The sequence below is a fragment of the Pituophis catenifer genome, unplaced genomic scaffold (assembly GCF_029215685.1).
Source record: "Pituophis catenifer annectens isolate HBS135680 unplaced genomic scaffold, rPitCat1.0.hap2 SCAF_3, whole genome shotgun sequence".
In the NCBI taxonomy this organism is placed as follows: domain Eukaryota; kingdom Metazoa; phylum Chordata; class Lepidosauria; order Squamata; family Colubridae; genus Pituophis; species Pituophis catenifer.
The window spans coordinates 15,588,442-15,607,744 of record NW_027256883.1 but is presented as its reverse complement, the minus strand read 5'-3'; the positions used below and the strand labels follow the sequence as shown (position 1 = coordinate 15,607,744).

At 42.8% G+C, this 19,303-nt stretch overlaps 1 protein-coding gene across 1 annotated transcript in view; it reads left to right on the top strand.

Moving 5' to 3' along the window:
• FER1L6 (fer-1 like family member 6) overlaps positions 1–19,303 on the top strand; it is a 110,203-nt gene that overhangs the window by 16,686 nt on the left and 74,214 nt on the right. Inside the window, exons 7-12 of the mRNA XM_070942030.1 lie at positions 1,258–1,336; positions 6,512–6,668; positions 8,080–8,266; positions 10,185–10,377; positions 13,119–13,465; positions 17,850–17,958. Coding sequence (XP_070798131.1) covers positions 1,258–1,336; positions 6,512–6,668; positions 8,080–8,266; positions 10,185–10,377; positions 13,119–13,465; positions 17,850–17,958 — 1,072 coding nt within the window. The remainder of the gene's footprint in view (positions 1–1,257; positions 1,337–6,511; positions 6,669–8,079; positions 8,267–10,184; positions 10,378–13,118; positions 13,466–17,849; positions 17,959–19,303) is intronic.

Below are 19,303 nucleotides of genomic sequence, written 5' to 3'. Positions count from 1 at the left end.
AAATCAAGTTTGACACCCCTGGTCTGGAGCTTTTACAGGATTCACTGATTGATTGATTGATTCTACTGTATTGATAGAAAATATGAACAATCTCATTCCCTTTAGTGGCCCTTGTGACATTTCTTATAGAATCAGAGGTAACTGCAGGAAGCAGTCAAAAAGCCACAATTATGAGATCAAGGCTCCGCCTGTTGTTGAGGCAACAAATGGATGGCACTTTGATTGCAACAACAGAGATATCATCGTGACTTTTTTGACCGTGTCCTGCAGACACCTCTGCCCAGAATGAATTATGGCAAGGGGTTAAAATGGCAAGAAAGGGTAAAACACAGAGGAATCTGCAAGATTAAAAGATCTCGTCAAAATAAAAGAACAGCTGAATTACATTAGCAATGAACAAAATGTCAGTTTCTTCCAGTGTTGTGTTATATCTTCAGATCTGTGAAATATGTTGCACCAAATTTGATATTTTTAAAACACCTATTTACCTGGAGATATTGTATATAAGATATTATAGTCATTTTTCCAAAATAAAATACAATGTATACATTAATTTAATGAATATTTGAATAGACTTTTCCCTAATTACTAATTGACCCTAATTGAATGACATTGAGATTTTTTTTAAAAGCATTTCAATTGTTTTGTTTGTACTTCGCCTGGAAAATATTAAATTAGATAGATTCAAATTCAATTTATTTTCCACCATCCCTATACTATAGAATGATTAACAGAGAGGTCCATGAATATGTATTCCAATAACAAATCACTACTCTGGTTCTTCTGCTTTTGGAAAGTTCAAATGTTAGAGAAGGAACTAAACTTTCATTTACCCTATTTTCCCCAAAATAAGACATCCCCTGATAATAAGCCCAATTGGGTTTTTGAGCACATGGCAATAAGGCCAAGCGCTTATTTCAGGGTTCAAAAAAATATAAGACAGGGTCTTATTTTCAGGGAAACACGGTAATAAAAATGTTTATTCTCCAGAACTGTAACTTCTCTGGGTAAAATTGCATTAGCGATTGAGGTAGCACACTAAGATAGATAAATACATAGATGATAGACAGAAGATGATAGATAGATAGATAGATAGATAGATAGATAGATAGATAGATAGATAGATAGATAGATAGATAGATAGAAGATAGGGAATGGATGGATGGATGGACGAATAAGATGATGGATGGATAGAGAGAGAGAGAGAGAGAGAGATAGGTAGATAGATGGACAAACTTTTCATGTCTTCCTTCACAGGTTATGCATAACAAACTTCTAAAAAGTTTATTGATTGGCTCCTTCAAAGTAGATTTGGGAACTGTTTACAACGAACCAGGTAAGCAAGATATTTTCAGCAATTCTTTTTGTTAAGTAGTTTTTTCTGCTTAACTTGTTGCACCTCAAGGTTAATTCATTTAACTTGCAATTAAAATAAAAAGCAAACAAAGCAACCCACTTCTGTATTGTGTAGATATTGCGTATTCACGGCTCATATTGAATCATCTATGTTAAGGTTAAAAGAGACACGGTGGCTCAGTGGCTAAGATGCTGAGCTTGTCAATCCAAAGGTCGGCAGTTCAGCGGTTCGAATCTCTAGTGCCGTGTAACGGGGTGAGCTCCTGTTACTTCTCCCAGCTTCTGCCAACCTAGCAGTTCGAAAGCACATAAAAAATGCAAGTAGAAAAATAGGGACCACCTTTGGTGGGAAGGTAACAGCGTTCTATGCACCTTTGGCATTTAGTCATGCCGGCCACATGACCACGGAGATGTCTTCGGACAGTGCTGGCTCTTTGGCTTTGAAACGGAGATGAGCACCGCCCCCTAGAGTCAGGAACAACTAGCACATATGTGCGAGAGGAACCTTTACCTTTAGGTTTCCCCTGAGTGTGCACAAATTTGGATCACAACTTTTGCTATGTTAAAAGTTTGAAAATTGGCACCAACTTGATGTAAGAAAGGACAATATCCATAGGCAGAATATTTGAACACATTGCAATTAACCCAAAAGTGATCATAAACCTTCAGAAACAGAATTACAAAGATTGGTTTCTTTGAGCTCACAAGTTCACAATGAGATTTAATATAATTTCTTGACTTCTGGGGGAGATATGTCAATTAAAGATGTCTCCATGTAATTGGAAGCAATGACTGCAGCAAAGATCAAGCACCTGGTGAATACTATACACCGGTTCCTTGGAATCTCTCCTGGATAATGGTAAAACAGGAGATCACCCACATGCGGCCCAGATGACATCTCTTGGAGAGAAAGCTGCAGGACAGTGGGTTTCCATGGGATTAAGTCCCATGGGGCTGTTTCCTCAACAACCTGAGAACTTCTCATTGGACATTGACTGATAACAGAGGGTAGCCAGGGAAAAAAGGGGAGCTTAATTGCATATTTTTCTTGCCAAGCTGATAGATAGATAGATAGATAGATAGATAGATAGATAGATAGATAGACAGACAGACAGACAGACAGACAGACAGACAGATAATCTTTATTGACATTTTTTTACTGTGGGCACACTGGAACACATTAAAAATGAAATTCTGTTGTCTGCTCTCAAAAGTGTACACATACATAACACACATATCCACAATATATATATATATATTACACACACACACACACACACACATATGAGGCTGGATCTTATATTAATTTTTGCTCCAAAAGACTCCAAAAGATTATGAGCCAAGGTGGCGCAGTGATACAGTACTGTACTGTACACTACAGTACTGCAGCTACTTCAGCTGACTGCTAGTTCAGCAGATCAGCGGATCAAATCTCACCGGCTCAAGGTTGACTCAGCCTTCCATCCTTCCGAGGTGGGTAAAATGAGGACCCAGATTGTTGGGGACAATATGCTATTTAGTATACTGTCTTTGGTGTAAGCCGCCCAGAGTCCTCGGAGAGTGGGCGGCATAGAAATATGAATAATAAAAATAAAAATTAGGGCTTATTTTCTGGTTAGGTCTTATTTTGGGGGAAATACGGTACTAAATGCACCCATCTGGCTGACAATCATAACTGGGGCTTATTTTGGGGGTATATTACAAGTATCCTGAAAAATCATGCTAGGTTATTGGGTCCTAGCATGTTGGGTCCTATTTCTGGGGAAACAGTGTGTGCGTGTGTGTATGTATATGTGTATATATGTGTGTGTGTGTGTGTGTTAAATGTTTTTCTATCGAGACACCTGGTCTACCCCAGCATGTGGGAGGGAGCATACTGCATCCCTTTCGCCTTTCAGCTCCAATCCAGGAGCCCTCAAGCAGTCGCATTCACGACAAACCACTTTATACCAAATTTATATTTCCCTGAGGGCTGCTTGAGGGCTCCTGGATTGGAGCTGAAAGGCGAAAGGGATGCAGTATGCTCCCTCCCACATGCTGGGGTAGACCAGGTGTCTCGATAGAAAAACACTTAATCTCTCCCCTGGCTCAAACTGATGAAAGGAGGAGAACGTGTGGCTCAGAGCTTAATACAACTGTCTAACATGCAGGCAGCCCAAGTAAGGTCTTCGAATCCGAGTAAGGGTATGGCTAGCTGATGAGAGCTAAATAGCTTGAAATAGATCTATACTAGTCTCCCTTTATTTCTTTATCAGCGAAAAATAAATTTGATATGTGTATATATATATATATATATATATATATCAATTTTCTTACTTCTTCGTAGGGTCTATGTGTGTTTTTCTTCTAGCCAGGTTTTCCCTACGTAGCCAAGGTTTTTTTGTAGCTCCAGCTCAGTAGAATCTCATCTACTCGGTTCTGGGCTTTTTTCTTTTCTAACACCTAGCAAGCTCTCACTGCTAGGTGGGAGACCTAAATAGATCCATTTCTAGCTCGTTAGCTTTCATCAGTAGGCCACACCCATCTCCTCCCTGTAAAGGCATAGTATCAATTTTCTTACTTCTTCGTAGGGTCTATGTGTGTTTTTCTTCTAGCCAGGTTTTCCCTACGTAGCCAAGGTTTTTTTGTAGCTCCAGCTACTGAGCTGGAGCTACAAAAAAACCTTGGCTACGTAGGGAAAACCTGGCTAGAAGAAAAACACACATAGACCCTACGAAGAAGTAAGAAAATTGATACTATGCCTTTACAGGGAGGAGATGGGTGTGGCCTACTGATGAAAGCTAACGAGCTAGAAATGGATCTATTTAGGTCTCCCACCTAGCAGTGAGAGCTTGCTAGGTGTTAGAAAAGAAAAAAGCCCAGAACCGAGTAGATGAGATTCTACTGAGCTGGAGCTACAAAAAAACCTTGGCTACGTAGGGAAAACCTGGCTAGAAGAAAAACACACATAGACCCTACGAAGAAGTAAGAAAATTGATACTATGCCTTTACAGGGAGGAGATGGGTGTGGCCTACTGATGAAAGCTAACGAGCTAGAAATGGATCTATTTAGGTCTCCCACCTAGCAGTGAGAGCTTGCTAGGTGTTAGAAAAGAAAAAAGCCCAGAACCGAGTAGATGAGATTCTACTGAGCTGGAGCTACAAAAAAACCTTGGCTACGTAGGGAAAACCTGGCTAGAAGAAAAAAAAAAAAAAAAAAAACATATATATATATATATATATATATATATATATATATATATATATATATATATATATATGTTTTCTCAGGTTTTCGCGGGTGTTTGTATGTAGGTCTTTGGTTATTCGGGTCTTCTCCCACGTAAAATTGGAAGTGTCTTGGCGACGTTTCGACGAAGTCTCATTCGTCATCTTCAGGCTGGTGTTCTCGGCTTCGTGCTTCCAGGAGCAATGTGAGATCGCAGCTGTCTCTTCCTTTTAACTGCTAGTGGGGGTGTGAGCTGATTGGGTGGGAACTTGGCTGTGTTCTGATTGGGTGGAGGTGTGTTCTGATTGGTTAGGGGCTTGGCTGTGCTCTGATTGGATGGGGGGTTGGTTGTGCTCTGATTGGTTGGGGGGGTGTTCTGTTTGGGTGGGGGCTTGGTTGTGCTCAGCTTATAAGAAGATCACCAACCTAATCCAAAAAGAAACCCCCACTAAAATCCAAGACAGAGAACAAGAAAACGGCAAAGCCCTCCTCCCATACATAAAAGGCACCACAGACAGAATAAGCAAAATCCTCCACAAACATAACATCAAGACAGCATTCTGCACAAACCGAAAAATATCCACCATCCTAAGGAACCCCAAAGACAAAATTGAGTTAGAAAATCAAGGAGTATATGAAATCCCATGCACCGCCTGCCCCACCACATACATTGGACAAACCAACAGACGAATAAGTGCACGCATAGAAGAACACAAGAACTCAGTCAGAAAAGAGGAACCAACTTCTTCCCTGGTCCAACACCTTAAAGCCACAGGACATGATATTGACTTTAAAAAGACCAGAACTATCGCCAAAACTGAACACTTTAACAACAGAATAATCAGAGAAGCCATCGAGATAGAAAAACGCCCACACAGCATGAACAAACGAGACGATACCTCCCGCCTACCAGCCATTTGGAAACCCGCCCTTATTGACAAACGAGTCCCTAACACGACGAATGACACCAGACCCACACTCACGAGAGCCACACAGGATGTCACCACCACACATCCACGCAGAAAGCAGACTCAAACCCACACTGATAATGAGCCACGACCAAGGACCAGAAGCCAAACCTCAGCTGCATCATTAGCCACTTTAAACCCCTCCAATCCATACATGAAGCAGACTGACACCCACCATGAAGAGCTCGCACGGCCACAAACACGAAGCCAAACAACAACAACGCAGCTCACCAGCTCAAATCCCCCTGCAACTCAGACTAAGCTGAGCACAACCAAGCCCCCACCCAAACAGAACACCCCCCCAACCAATCAGAGCACAACCAACCCCCCATCCAATCAGAGCACAGCCAAGCCCCTAACCAATCAGAACACACCTCCACCCAATCAGAACACAGCCAAGTTCCCACCCAATCAGCTCACACCCCCACTAGCAGTTAAAAGGAAGAGACAGCTGCGATCTCACATTGCTCCTGGAAGCACGAAGCCGAGAACACCAGCCTGAAGATGACGAATGAGACTTCGTCGAAACGTCGCCAAGACACTTCCAATTTTACATGGGAGAAGACCCGAATAACCAAAGACCTACATATATATATATATATATATATATATATATATATATATATATATATATATATATGTGTGTGTGTGTGTGTGTGTGTGTGTGTGTGTGTGTGTGTGTGTGTGTGTGTATACACATACACATACATACATACATACACACAAATACACATATATGCACATACACCCAGACATATAAATAATGTGTGTGTACTCTCAAGCTTCCTCAGAAAAAGGAAGTTTGAGAGTTGACAAGGTTGATTATATGGATCAAAACTGTGACCGAATCTGGATGTTTTGCTTCAGATACCTCCTCCCAGAAAGTAACAAGGAAAACAGATTCTGCCTTGCTGGAATCCTTTTAGCAAGGATCTCAAACCCACTGCTGGATGCTGTTCTCATGTGTATGTTTTTCCAGGTCATCAGTTCTGTGACAAATGGGCCGTTCTCACGAATCCAGCAGACATTAAGACAGGAGTCAAGGGATATCTGAAATGTGATATCAGTGTGGCAGGGAAAGGAGACACGATCCAAGCAGTTCAGAAAGGAAGTGATGCCGAAGAGCAGATAGAGAAGTATGACATCCCTTCCCTTCTTCTCCAGCTGGCTCTCAGCTTCTATAAAAAGGAGGCAGCTGCCGTGCAAAATAATGGAAATCCTGCAGGAATAACATGGGTCTTAGGTGGTGCTTGGCAAAATCTATCTTAGCTACGGTGGTTTGCTTTTGATTAAAGAGTTCCTTGGGAAACAGCAGTCTTAATTGCTGCAGAATTCTTGGGATTTTATGGAGAGAAGCTTTGATGGTTGCATTTGGGTAAAATAAAGATGCTAAAATACGTATCATGCATTTCATTTTCACTCCCATTCTGAGATAATTTTGATCATTCCTTGCTAGATTGGAGGCATTCAGACTGGCAATTTATATTTAAATTTAAACAGCAAGCATGAGAAGCAGGATGGATCTGCACTAAAAGGAAGTCAAACTCTTTCAAGTCATGGTCATAATTTGAACAGAGGGCCCTCTGTTTGCTTTTGGAATTCATTAATGCCTGTCCACAATTACTTGTGTGAATGATGTCTTTAGCATAGTATTTCTCAACCGTTGCAACTTTAAGATGTGTAGACCACACAGTGCTGACTGGGGAACTCTGGAAGTTGAAGTCTACACATCTTAAATTTGCTTTGGTGGCACAGTGGTTAGAATGCAGTATTGCAGGCTAATTCTGCCGACTGCCAGCAGTTCAATTCTCATTGGCCCAAAGTGGACTCAGCCTTCCAATGACAGTGACAACAAGAAATTTGTACATTCAGATTGCAAGGTTCCATTAATGGAGCCTTACAATAAAGCAGAATTAGCACATCTTTTGTGTTTCCTGAGCCATGGTGGCTCAGTGGTTAGAATGCAGTATTGCAAGCTAACTCTGCCTACTGCCAGGAGTTCAATCCTGACCTGCCTCAGCCTTCCATCCTCCTGAGGTTGATAAAATGAGGACCCAGTTTGTTGGGAGGCAATATGTTGACTCTGTAAACTTGTTAGAGAGGGCTATAAAGCACTGTGAAGCGGTATATAAGTCTAAGTGCTATTGCTATTGCTAAGGCTGAGAAACACTGCTCTGGACAAATAGATACAGTTGTTCCAAATTCAACATCCAATTGGACTTGGCTTTTTTTAAAAAAAATATATCTAATTTTGATTTAATTTGGGTTTGAATGTAATAAATGCAATTAAGATTCCACTATACTACTGAATTAAAGTCACTTGATCATTCTTTGCCTAGTTAATAATGTCCTCCTACGGATCCATTCAAAATTGGCAAATTTGGGTGGCAAATTTGGACAGCTTTGGGCTGCAGCCAAGGGTTCATTAAGCATTGAGTTGCTTGGATGTATGCAACCGTTCGTGTGGAATTTCTTTGCTGAGTTTTCTTCAGAGGTTAGCTTATCTGTTCCTTTTCTTTTCTTCCATTTCCCACTCTTCTCTTCCAGAAATCTCTTGATTCCAAAGGGATTTCCATCAGAAAGACCTTGGGCTAGATTTTATGTGAGAATCTACAAAGCTGAGGAGCTTCCAAAAATGAACTCCAGCATCATGGCCAACGTCACAAAAGCTTTCATAGGCGATAGTAAAGATCTGGTGGATCCATTTGTGGTTGTCATGTTTGCAGGTCAAAGGGTAAGTGGACACGTACAGGGATTGCCTTTCCTGGCCAGTTGGTCTCCTACAGCCTTTACTTTTTTTCTTGTTGTCTCCTAACAGCTAAAAATGCATAAAATTTTAATTTAGCTGTGGTGAATTTTGAATGAGCAGGGTTATGTTAGCAACTTCAGCAATTTATGCATTTGTTTTACAATGTTTTATACTGCCCTAAACCACAAGACTTTAGGTGCATAATAAAGGAGAAAACCACAATGTGGTCAGGTTTCCCCAGCGCCTTTCAAATATAAATTTATGTCAGAATCAACATAATAACTAATCTTAACAGTAGGCTAAGTGCCCATTCAAATGAGGCTGACTGATGATCTCTCATCTACTAAGATTGGAGATGGGGAACTATGTCCCCTTTCTGACTTGTGGACTTCTACTCCCAGAATTCCTGAGCCAGCATGGCTGGCTCAAAAATTCTGGGAGTTGAAGTCCTCAAGTCAGAAAGAGACCATCATTCCCCATCTCTGAACTAGATACTGCAGTGAATAAGGGATTGGATTAGATGAACTTTAATACCATCTGATTCTATGAAACAACTGGTCTCCAGAATTTCTGGAATTCCAGAAGGTTTGGGGCCAAATGTACCTCAACAGTGGTGGTGGGACCCTCAACAGGTTCTCCCTAAGTATTCAGACAGGACAGATACAATCCACGTGACTCCTGATACATCCTGGAGCTATGCTGTATAGGGCATTATTTGTATTAATCAGCATTTTGAATTGGTCCTCTTGGCTACCACTTCAGCAATCTCAGAATGAGTGTCATCTACTGTATTCCAGTTCCAACTTTGACTTGTCTTCAAGGGCTGTTCCATCAAGAGCACATTGCAGTAGAAAACTAAGAAGTTTGCTTGCACAATTGTTTCAGGATTCAGTTCTGCAGAAGGAGGGATAGCATTGCTGTATGATGTATGGAGAGTTCTACCAAAATGCTTCTCCTATTTGTACAAAAGCTGTATCTTTCTTTATCTTTCGGGACTTACACTAGATTTCCTTCTTCATCATTCCCAGCAGGATCCCATGTAGATTTCTGTCTTTGAGTAGAAGATCACTGCTATTGTCAACTCTGAAGCTGGCCTGACTGAAGCCATCTTGGAGGCTTCAGTGTTGCCACAATGGTGATAAGGGATAGGGAGAGAGGAATAGAGATAGCTGGGGTTTTGTAGCCAAAACAATATAATTTCCCCTGAGAACCAAGGACATTCCCACAGGTGGCTGAAGAGAGGAAGAGTGAAGTTTCCAAGCAACCGGACAGCACCTTGACTGGACTATGTGACTGATTGTTTGGGAAAGGGGGAATTTTTTTCCTTTTAATCAGGTGAAAGCTGCAGGAATATTCAGAGTTGGTTTTCATCAGTCTGTGCCAATATGATATATCCAATAAACCTGTTCTTTGAGGAACCTACTTGCCTCGGAGTTCTGTTTGCTATGGGTGTATTACTTGGAACCCTGACAGTTATTTCTCATGAATATCAGAATCCAGAACGAAGTTATGTTAGAACAGGGGTCTGCAACCCCGGGCTGTGGCCCATTACTGGGCTGTGGCCTATTCGGAACCGGGCCATGTCAGTGGAGGGCCAGTGCACATGCACGCACACACAGCTTGATCTGCACAAGCAGCAGGCTGGTGTGCATGCAGCTCAACTTGTGCAAGTCGAAGTGGGGAGCATATGTGCCTGCCCACTGGCCCGCCACTCACACAAGTCCAATTGTTTGCACGTGTATGAGTCAGCCTGTGGCTTGTGTGGCCCAGTTCCCCTCTCCCGCCCCAGCCAGGCTGCCAAGCCACAAAGATTGAGGACCGCTGCATTAGAGAGTATTGTTCCCAGCTAGAGTAGAATGGGTGTTTGGTGACGACCTCCTTTAACCAGTCTCTTTTGTTTTAGGGGCGAACCACGGTGCAAAAAAATTGTGCTGATCCTGTGTGGCATGAACAGGTTGTCTTTAAAGAAATGTTTCCCCCACTGTGCCGGAGAGTCAAAATCCAAGTATGGGACGAAGGCAGCATGAATGATGTGGCTTTGGCAACTCATATGATAGACCTGAAGAAGATCTCAAATGAGCAGGACGGCGAGAAAGGTAAAGAGACAAATGCTTCTCTGGTTAAAAAACAAACTCAAGCTGTAGAGGTGTGATGATCTTGGAGAATGAGGTGCTGCCTAGGAAACAATCAGATAAGAAAAACAGGAGCCCCCTGGCTTAACGGTTAGAGAAAGAAACTTAGAGTGGACATACCATAATTGATCAAGTGGTTAAAAATGACAGCAGGACGTTTGCACATTCATATTTGCATGATTCCATTAATGGAGCCTTACAATAAAACAGAATTAGCACACCTTAGTTTCAATTGAGAAAATGTGAACATCTTAGACCAAGCCAAGTCAAAAATGCCAGGGAATTTCTAGAAGCCTGGCACTCTTGACAAATCAGCCACCAAGATCAGCATAGATTTACTCCAAGCTTACATCAGACCAACAATCAAATAAACAATACCCCAATCAAGAAACTGCCAAAGAAACAAATAGCAAACAGAATCGCTAAGACCACCCCCACCAACATTGACAGGCAAGCCACTAGAATATAAACTGACAGCAAACTGCACTCCTTACTAGCACTGATGATCAGTGGTGGGTTCCTCCCGGTTCGGCCCGGTTCTGCCGAGCCAGTAGTGGTGACGATATGATGTCACCGAACCGGTTCTGCCTCCTCTGCCCCCCCGTGTTACTCTTACCTTTTATTTGGCCCCACCCCCAATCTATTGCTGTCTCCTGAGTCCCAGCTGATCGGCTAGAAGGAAAAAAACTGTTTAAACTCTTGCTGTGGGGCTTCAAAGGGCCGCCCTACAGCTGATCAGTGTTAAAAGGCAGTGTGGTGGTAGACCGGTGCCTCCAAAAACAAATGAGTAGACCGGTGCCTACAAAAATAAATGAGTAGACCGATGCCTGCAAAAATAAATGGGTAGACCAATGCCTGCAAAAACAAATGAGTAGACCGGTACAGCTCTGCAAGCAATTAAAAGCCTGGTAGACCAGTACCTCTGCTAAATCCTAAAGAATTGTCACATGACCATCAAGTCACACCCACAAAATAAGCCACGCCCACAGAACCAGTAGTAAAAAATTTTAGAACCCACCCCTGCTGATGATGTTACCTATTTGGGTAATGAAATGTCTGCAAGAAAATAAGCAAGCTCAGAGAGCACCAAGGACCCCTCACTTCAACACTGAGCTACAAATATTCTCCTTTATTGACACCTTTCCTGAGCTGTGATGGCGCAGTTGTTAGAATGCAGTATTACAGTATTCCGTCCTTCTGAGGTTGGTAAAATGAGGACCCAGATTGTAGTTAAAGAATATATAATTTCTTTTTATAGGGTAGATTGAATTGCCCAACGCACTCATACGCACACTTTTCCCTTGGAGGAAAAAAAGATGGTACCCAAATCAATGCACAATGCATTTCCTGTTATTTTAGTTCACCACAGTACACATATCTAAAATTGTAGAAAAGCTATCTGAGAACTTGGTTTTCAAGTAGATTCCCTTTACTGGAACTTCTTTTCAGGGAAATCAAACTCTCTTGTTTTCTAAACTGGATTGGATAAGGCACAAATACAGCACACACACCCAGGGGTGGGCTTCAAAAATTTTAGCAAGGGTTCTTTGCCGAGTTGCTGGGTGGGCGTGACCATGGGGGTGTGGCCTAGTCAGCCTCCTGCATTATGGCGGGGTGTGTGTTTTGTCCTCCCCGGGCTCTGGAGGTTTTCTTTGAGCCTCCGGGAGGGCGAAAACGCCCCTCCCCCAGGCTCCAGAGGCTCTCAGAAGACCCGAACTTCCAGTAGGCCCATTTTTTGCCCTCCCTGAGTCTCCGCGTGCACCTGCACTTACCTGCATCCAAAGCGGGCCATGTGGGGACTCCTGGGAGTGGGGCCAGCCAAGAGTTGGATTTGGGGGTTCTCCGAACTGCATAGAATCTTAGCTAGAGGTTCTCCTGAACCAGCAGTGGGTTGCCCCCGGTTCGCACTGGTTCTACAGAACCGATAGTAAAACTGGCGGGAGGCCCCGCCCACTGACCCTGATGTCATGAAAACGTTTCTGTGCATGTGCAGAAGAGCACGAGCGGCCCCGTTGCGAACCGGTAGTAAAGGTAAGTAGAATCTACCCCTGTCCTGAACCCCTGCGAACCCCCAGCGGCCCACTCCTGCACACACCTCATTCATTTACAATTATGTAAAAGTCACCTATAATTTCTAGTCAAGACTTTAATTTACTTGTGTAGATTTACTAGCAAATAAATATATCAATTTGTAAGATATGCAGCAAGCCACTATGCTACCTCAAAAGTGTATTTGGCACACAACTAAACATGCCTGCTTCAGTGGTGGGTTTCAAAATTTTTTACTACCAGTTCTGTGGGTGTGGCTTGGTGGGTGTGGCATGGTTTGATAGGCGTGGCAGGGGAAAGATACTGTAAAATCCCCATTCCCACCCCACTCCAGGGGAAGGATACTGTAAAATCTCCATTCCCTCCCCAATCCAGGGGAAGGTTACTGCAAAATCCCCATTTCCTTGCAATCAGCTGGGACTCGGGAGGCAGAGAATAGATGTAGGCAGGGCCAGTCAGAATTTTTACTACCGGTTCTCTGAACTACTCAAAATTTCCACTACCGGTTCTCCAAACTACTCAAAATTTCCGCTACCGGTTCTCCAGAACTGGTCAGAATCTGCTGAAACCCACCTCTGGCCTGTTTGTGTTGGGCATCTTTGTTTTTCTCATGCTTTATTAGACTTTCTCTTTATGGAACGTATCTCTTTTTTCAGGTTTCCTGCCTACTTTTGGGCCTGCTTGGATCAATCTTTATGGTGCACCCAAAACCCACGGCTTGATGGATGACTACCAGGAACTCAACGAAGGTTATGGGGAAGGTGTCTCTTTTAGGGGTCGTCTCCTAATTGAGCTTGCAGTGGAAATCCTCTCTGGTGCAGCCCAGGAATCAAAGTTCTCAAAGATCATCAAGGATGTGAAACGGTCATCAAAGGACAAAGATTCTAAAAGTTCAAAAGGGACCGGAAAAGACAAAGGGGCAGAAGATGGCAAGTCACCTTCCTCTTCAGACAAAACAAATTCAACAGATGCAGAAGTGGAAGCTTTTGATGTCCCCCCTGAGGTAAATAATTAAAATCTGGATCTGCTTTACTAGATGAATCTTGCTTTACTAGATGAATCTTGAGGCTTTATTCTGAGGCAGGATAAGAAAATAACACAATCATATAACCCAAATCAGCAATCAAAAACTATTCAATTATACTAAAGAATATAATAAGATCTTATGACCCTTCTGGCAGGGAATCCCAAAGAGGTGATGGCAGGTGGACTCAGGGGTGGGCTTCCATAATTTTAGCAAAGGGTTCTCTGCCTGGTTGCTGGGTGGGTGTGGGCGTGGCCATGGTAGGCATGGCCTAGTTGGCCTCCTGCACCATGGCGGGGGGGGGTGTTTTTGCCCTCCCCAGGCTCCGGAGGCTTTCCTTGAGCCTCCAGGAGGGCGAAAACTGCCTCCCCAGGCTCCAGAGGCCCTCTGGAGACTGGAAACGGGCCTGTTTCCAGTCTTCCCAAACATCTGGTAGGCCCATTTTTCACCCTCCCCAAGCCTCCGTGCGCGCCCTGCACTTACCTGCATCCAAAACGGGCCACGTAGAGACTCCTGGGAGGGGAGGAGTGGGGTGGGCAGGGCCAGCCAGGAGTGGGATTTGGGGGTTCTCTGAACTGCACAGAATCTTAGCTAGGGGTTCTCCCGAACCCCTGCGAACCCCAAGCAGCCCACCCCTGGATGAATCCCAAGAAGTAGGTCTGGTCTTGTTTTAGATGGCACAGCTCCTACTGAAAGGTAGTTCTCTGGGACATTTTTTCAGAATTTTCCATTTCCTCAACACACTACAGTTTCCAGAAGGGTTGGGTTAGAGGTACTTTTGTGTTCAGAAACAATGACCTCTTGAGGCTTTATTCTGAGGCAGGATAAGAAAATAACATAATCATATAACCCAAATCAGCAATCAAAAACTGTTCAATTTTACTAAAGAATATAAGACAAAGGAAGACCTTATGACCCTTCTGGCAGGGAATCCCAAGGAGATGGACCCCCTCAAAGCTACCAGGCAGGTAGACCCTCTCAAAGTTAGCAAACATGGAGCATAGGTTCTGAACCATAATTAAGCACTTATGCTTCTCAATGGTCTCATCTCACCGGATGTTATCAATGACAAGAGAATAACTATCTATCTTGGAATATGCTGCATTCCTGCCAGGACTAAGATCATCAAATTTTGTTGAAGGTGGTGATGAGACCACATGAAAGTTAAGGATCATCTGTTTCTCAAGGTTATTTGAAGATGAGAAAGATCATCCTACTCTGCAAGTCAGAACAAAGGACTAGAACGAAGAAAGTATAATCCAGTGTGACCTTTTAGTGACTAAAACAAATATTTGCTTAATTATGCACTACGTATTTGTCCATTACATGAGATTGTCAAGAAAGAGGTATACAGCACTATCTAATTCTTCCTCTGTTGGAGCCACCCTCACTACAGAAGGTTCATGGAGAAGTCATATGATCTTAAATCTCTTTAAATACAGTATGTACTGGGCCTGTGTCAACATGCAAATCTCTAAAGACAGATACCAATAGAGCTGGTCTTCTGTTTGCTTCTCCAAAGCACCTAGGGGCAAGACAAGATGTCATGGATGGATGATCATTAAAGAGAGATCCAACCTAGAATTAAGGAGAAATTTCATGACAGTGAGAACAATTAATCAGTGGAACATCTTGCCTCCAGAAGTTGTGGGTGCTCCATCATTGCAAGTTTTCAAGAAGAGACTGGACAGCTGGAATAATAGTCTGCTGCTTGAGCAGGGGATTTAAAAAAAATTCCTTATTTATTTTTATTTATTTGTTTCATCAAGCATGTATTAAATGACAGATATAAGTATAGACATAACTATGAATACATGAGATGGATACGAATAAAAGGGAACAGTAGGACAGGGACGGTAGGCACGCTGGTGCGCTTATGCACGCCCCTTACAGACCTCTTAGGAATGGGATGAGGTTGACAGTAGACAGTCTAAGCTTAAAGTTTTGGGGGTTTGGGGAAGAAACCACAGAGTCAGGTAGTGCATTCCAGGCATTGACCACTCTGTTGCTGAAGCCGTATTTTCTGGAATTGAGTTTAGAGCAGTTCACTTTAAGTTTGTATCTATTGTGCGCTCGTGTATTGTGGTTGAAGCTGAAGTAGTCATTGACATTGACTACTATGTAGGTAGGACATTGTAGCAGATAATTTTATGTACTACGCTTAGGTCAGACCGAAGGTGGCGTAGTTCTAAGTTGTGTAAGCCCAAAATTTCAAGTCTGGTGGCATAAGGCATTCTATTGCGGGTAGAGGAATGGAGGACTCTTCTCGTGAAATATTCTAGTCCAATGAAATATTGGACTAGAAGACCTCCAAGTCCCTTCCGATCCTATTATTCTGTGTTCTGTTGTTCTAGTTCTACTTTAAATTATATGCAATGTCAACCTTGGGATGATAGGAAGTACCAGGAGCCTCCTTGGTGTTATCTCCTTGGTGCTCTTGTGTTTATATCTGATAAAAAATAAAATAAAAATAAAATCTGTCTGCATGTTAAATCAGAGACTTTTTTAAGGAAAAACATCAGGATTCTTTGAAGGCAAATGTTGTGACTAAGGCTGAAGGCAAAAGGATGGGTAACGAGGGTAGCATTGATGAAACGGCTTGTGCTTGATAGCACTGTGTAAAATGCAGCATATTTCATCCACAGCAGTGGTGGGTTCCTCCCAGTTTGGCCCGGTTCTCCCGAGCCAGTAGCGGTGACGATATGACCTCACCGAACCGGTTCTGCCCCCCCACGCCTGACACGCTCCCCCACCCCTCGCGTTATTCCTACCTTTTATTTGGCCCCCACCCCCAATCTATTGCTGCCTCCTGAGTCCCAGCTGATGGTTAGAGGGAAAAAAACTGTTTAAACTCTTGCTGGGGGGCTTCAAAGGGCCACCCTACAGCTGATCAGTGTTAAAAGAAAACAAATGAGTAGACCAATGCGTGCAAAAATACATGAGTAGATCAGTGCCTGCAAAAATACACAAGTAGATCAGTACCTGCAAAAATAAATGGGTAGACCAGTGCCAGCAAAAAATAAATGGGTAGATCAGTACAGCTCTGCAAGCAGTTAAAAGCCTGGTAGACCAGTACCTCTGCTAAATCCTAAAGAATTGTCACATGACCATCAAGACACACCCATAAAATAAGCTGCGCCCAGAGAACCGGTAGTAAAAAATTTTAGAACCCATCCCTGATCCACAGGATGGGATTTTCTGTCCTTGGGCCTTGCAGATTTGTTTTTAAGGATCCTCTGCTTTTTAGAGAAGGTTTTAAAGATGGGAAGGGAGAAGGGCTGCAGGGACAGAGAAATTACTTCTCCCAGTTCTATTGAAGGAAGTAATTCGTTAACTTGTCCAGGGGCTTCTGCAGTCTGAATCCTGCAGTGTTTATTGTTTAGAGCTGAAGAGTATAATTAAACAGGGTGACATTTTATCCTAAACACACACATTATTTAACATTAATTTCATTCCATATGTGCTTAGATATGAATAAAGACGTCAGTAATTTATGTTGGTAATCAGCCTTGTAGCAGCATTTTTTATGTATCTCCCGTAAAGCGATCTTTAATCTTATGGAATTGCCTGTAAGGAAAAAAAAATGCTCAGTGCATAATCAGGGCAAATGATGAGGATTTGTTATGGTGTAAGATGAAATAAGTACTTTTACCACCTGATGCCGGTGGCCATATTCAAATGAAATGCATTTGTAAATTCTGCCTGAATCATTGACAATTATTACTTGAAAATGTAGATGTCTGTTCTTATGTGAAGATGGATTAGAACTGAATGATCTAAGTATTGATGTAATTGAGACCTTACCTCTGTCAATTCTCATGAATTCCATGGAGGTAATGTCTAAGTAATAATATGTAATATTGTGCAATATTAGAACTTTAGGCCATCGTATAGATATCTGATCATTGACCATAATAAAAGGTTTGATCAGGAGATCCAATACAGCAAGCTTTTCAAGCCTGTGGAAATTTTTGAACATCTGTTTTATAAGCACTTTGATAGTAGATTTGGCAAGTATCAAAACATCTGGATTGACACAGGGCTGTGGCATCAACTATTTTAATTTCTAAAGAGACTTTTAAGGGTTAGTGATGGCATTGCTAAAAATACAGGTTATGCTTGAGGCCAGTAATTTTTTTTTTTTACAAACCTACTAGTTTTCTATTCCTTTTTGTTTCAGGTAAAGTAAAATAAACTGTGCAGAAATTACTTTCACGCCTGTTTTGCTCAGTTTCATATGTCCCATAACAAATATGAAACCAGTACTGTGCCAGAATTCTCTGGGCATATCTTGGTGTCTGTTCATGTGTAAACTGTTACAAATTCATTTTAAAGTAGATTTCCTTTGTGATGTTTTTATCAGATCCATGAAGAACAACTTGCGGAATTCCTTCTCTTTGGGGCATTTTTTGAAGCAACCATGATTGATAGGAAGGTTGGAGATAAACCAATAAGCTTTGAAGTATCTGTTGGTATGTGTATACAATTCTATTCCAAATAGAACTTCCCCAGGCTGATGTTACTGTTAACCATTTGGTCTGACTGTTCTTTCAAATAGCTTTACTCCAGGGTGGGGTTCAAATCATTTAGCAACGGGTTCGTTGCCCGTTGCTGGGTGGGCGTGGACATGGTGGGTGTGGCCTAATTGGCCGCCTGCACCACAGCAGGGGGGGTGTGTTTTTCACCCTCTCCAGGCTCCGGAGGCTTTCCTTGAGCCTCCAGGAGGGTGAAAACAGCTTTCCCTGGGCTCAAGAGGCCCTCCAGAGGCCTGAAACAGGCCCGTTTCTGGACTTCCGGAACTTTCGGGAGGCCTGTTTTTCGCCCTCCCCAGGCTCTGGAGGCTTTCCTTGAGACTCTGGGAGGGCGAAAACAGCTTTCCCCTGGCTCCGGAGGCCCTCTGAAGGCCAGAAACAGGCCCGTTTCCAGACTTCCGGAACTTCCAGGGGGGGTCTGTTTTTCACCCTCCCCAGGCTCCAGAGGCTTTTCTTGAGCCACCAGGAGGGCGAAAATGGCTTTTCCTGGGCTCTGGAGGCATTCCAGAGGCCAGAAACAGGCCAGTTTCTGGACTTCCAGAACCTCCGGTAGGCCCATTTTTTTGCCCTCCCAGGCCCTCTGCGTGGAGGAATGATGAATGAGCTGCATGGCCAACCAGGGATGGCATTTGGGGATTCATCGAACCCCGGCGATCCTTGGCTAGAGGATCACCCAAACCCTGCCAAACTGCCAGGAGCCCACCCCTGGCTTTACCTAATTTAGAAAGTGTGTACTAATGCCACAAAAAAAATAAAAATAAAAAACATTTTGCTCTTCCCTCAGGTTGCTTGAGTCAGGGCCAGTATCAAACTTCAGGAAAAACCCAGCATGTCTTTTCATTACAAGAAAAATCTTCTTTCGTTCTAAGTACATCAGTTGTTATCTCAAGATAACAAGCCTGTATTATCAGCTTGGGTGTAGAGAAGAAGGCTTTTTAGGTAAATAAGTCTAAGTCTAATATTGACTGAAACATGAGGCTTGGGAGAGGCTGAATGTGTCAAAACCTCATGAGTGTATTTGTGTACTGTGGATTAGAGCAAGGCCTTATCCTGTTTCTCCACCCTCTTAAGAAAGGTTAAGGGAGAGACTTTTCCATTAGTCATGCTGGCTAGGAGAGCTAGTCCTCGACTTATGACCACAATTAAATTCAGAATTTATGTTGCTAAGTGAGAAATTAGTTAAGGGAGTTTTACGACTTTTTTTTTTGCCACAATTGTTAAGCGACTCACTGCAGTTGTAAAGTGAATAACACGGTTGTTAACTGAACCTGGTTACCCTGTTGAC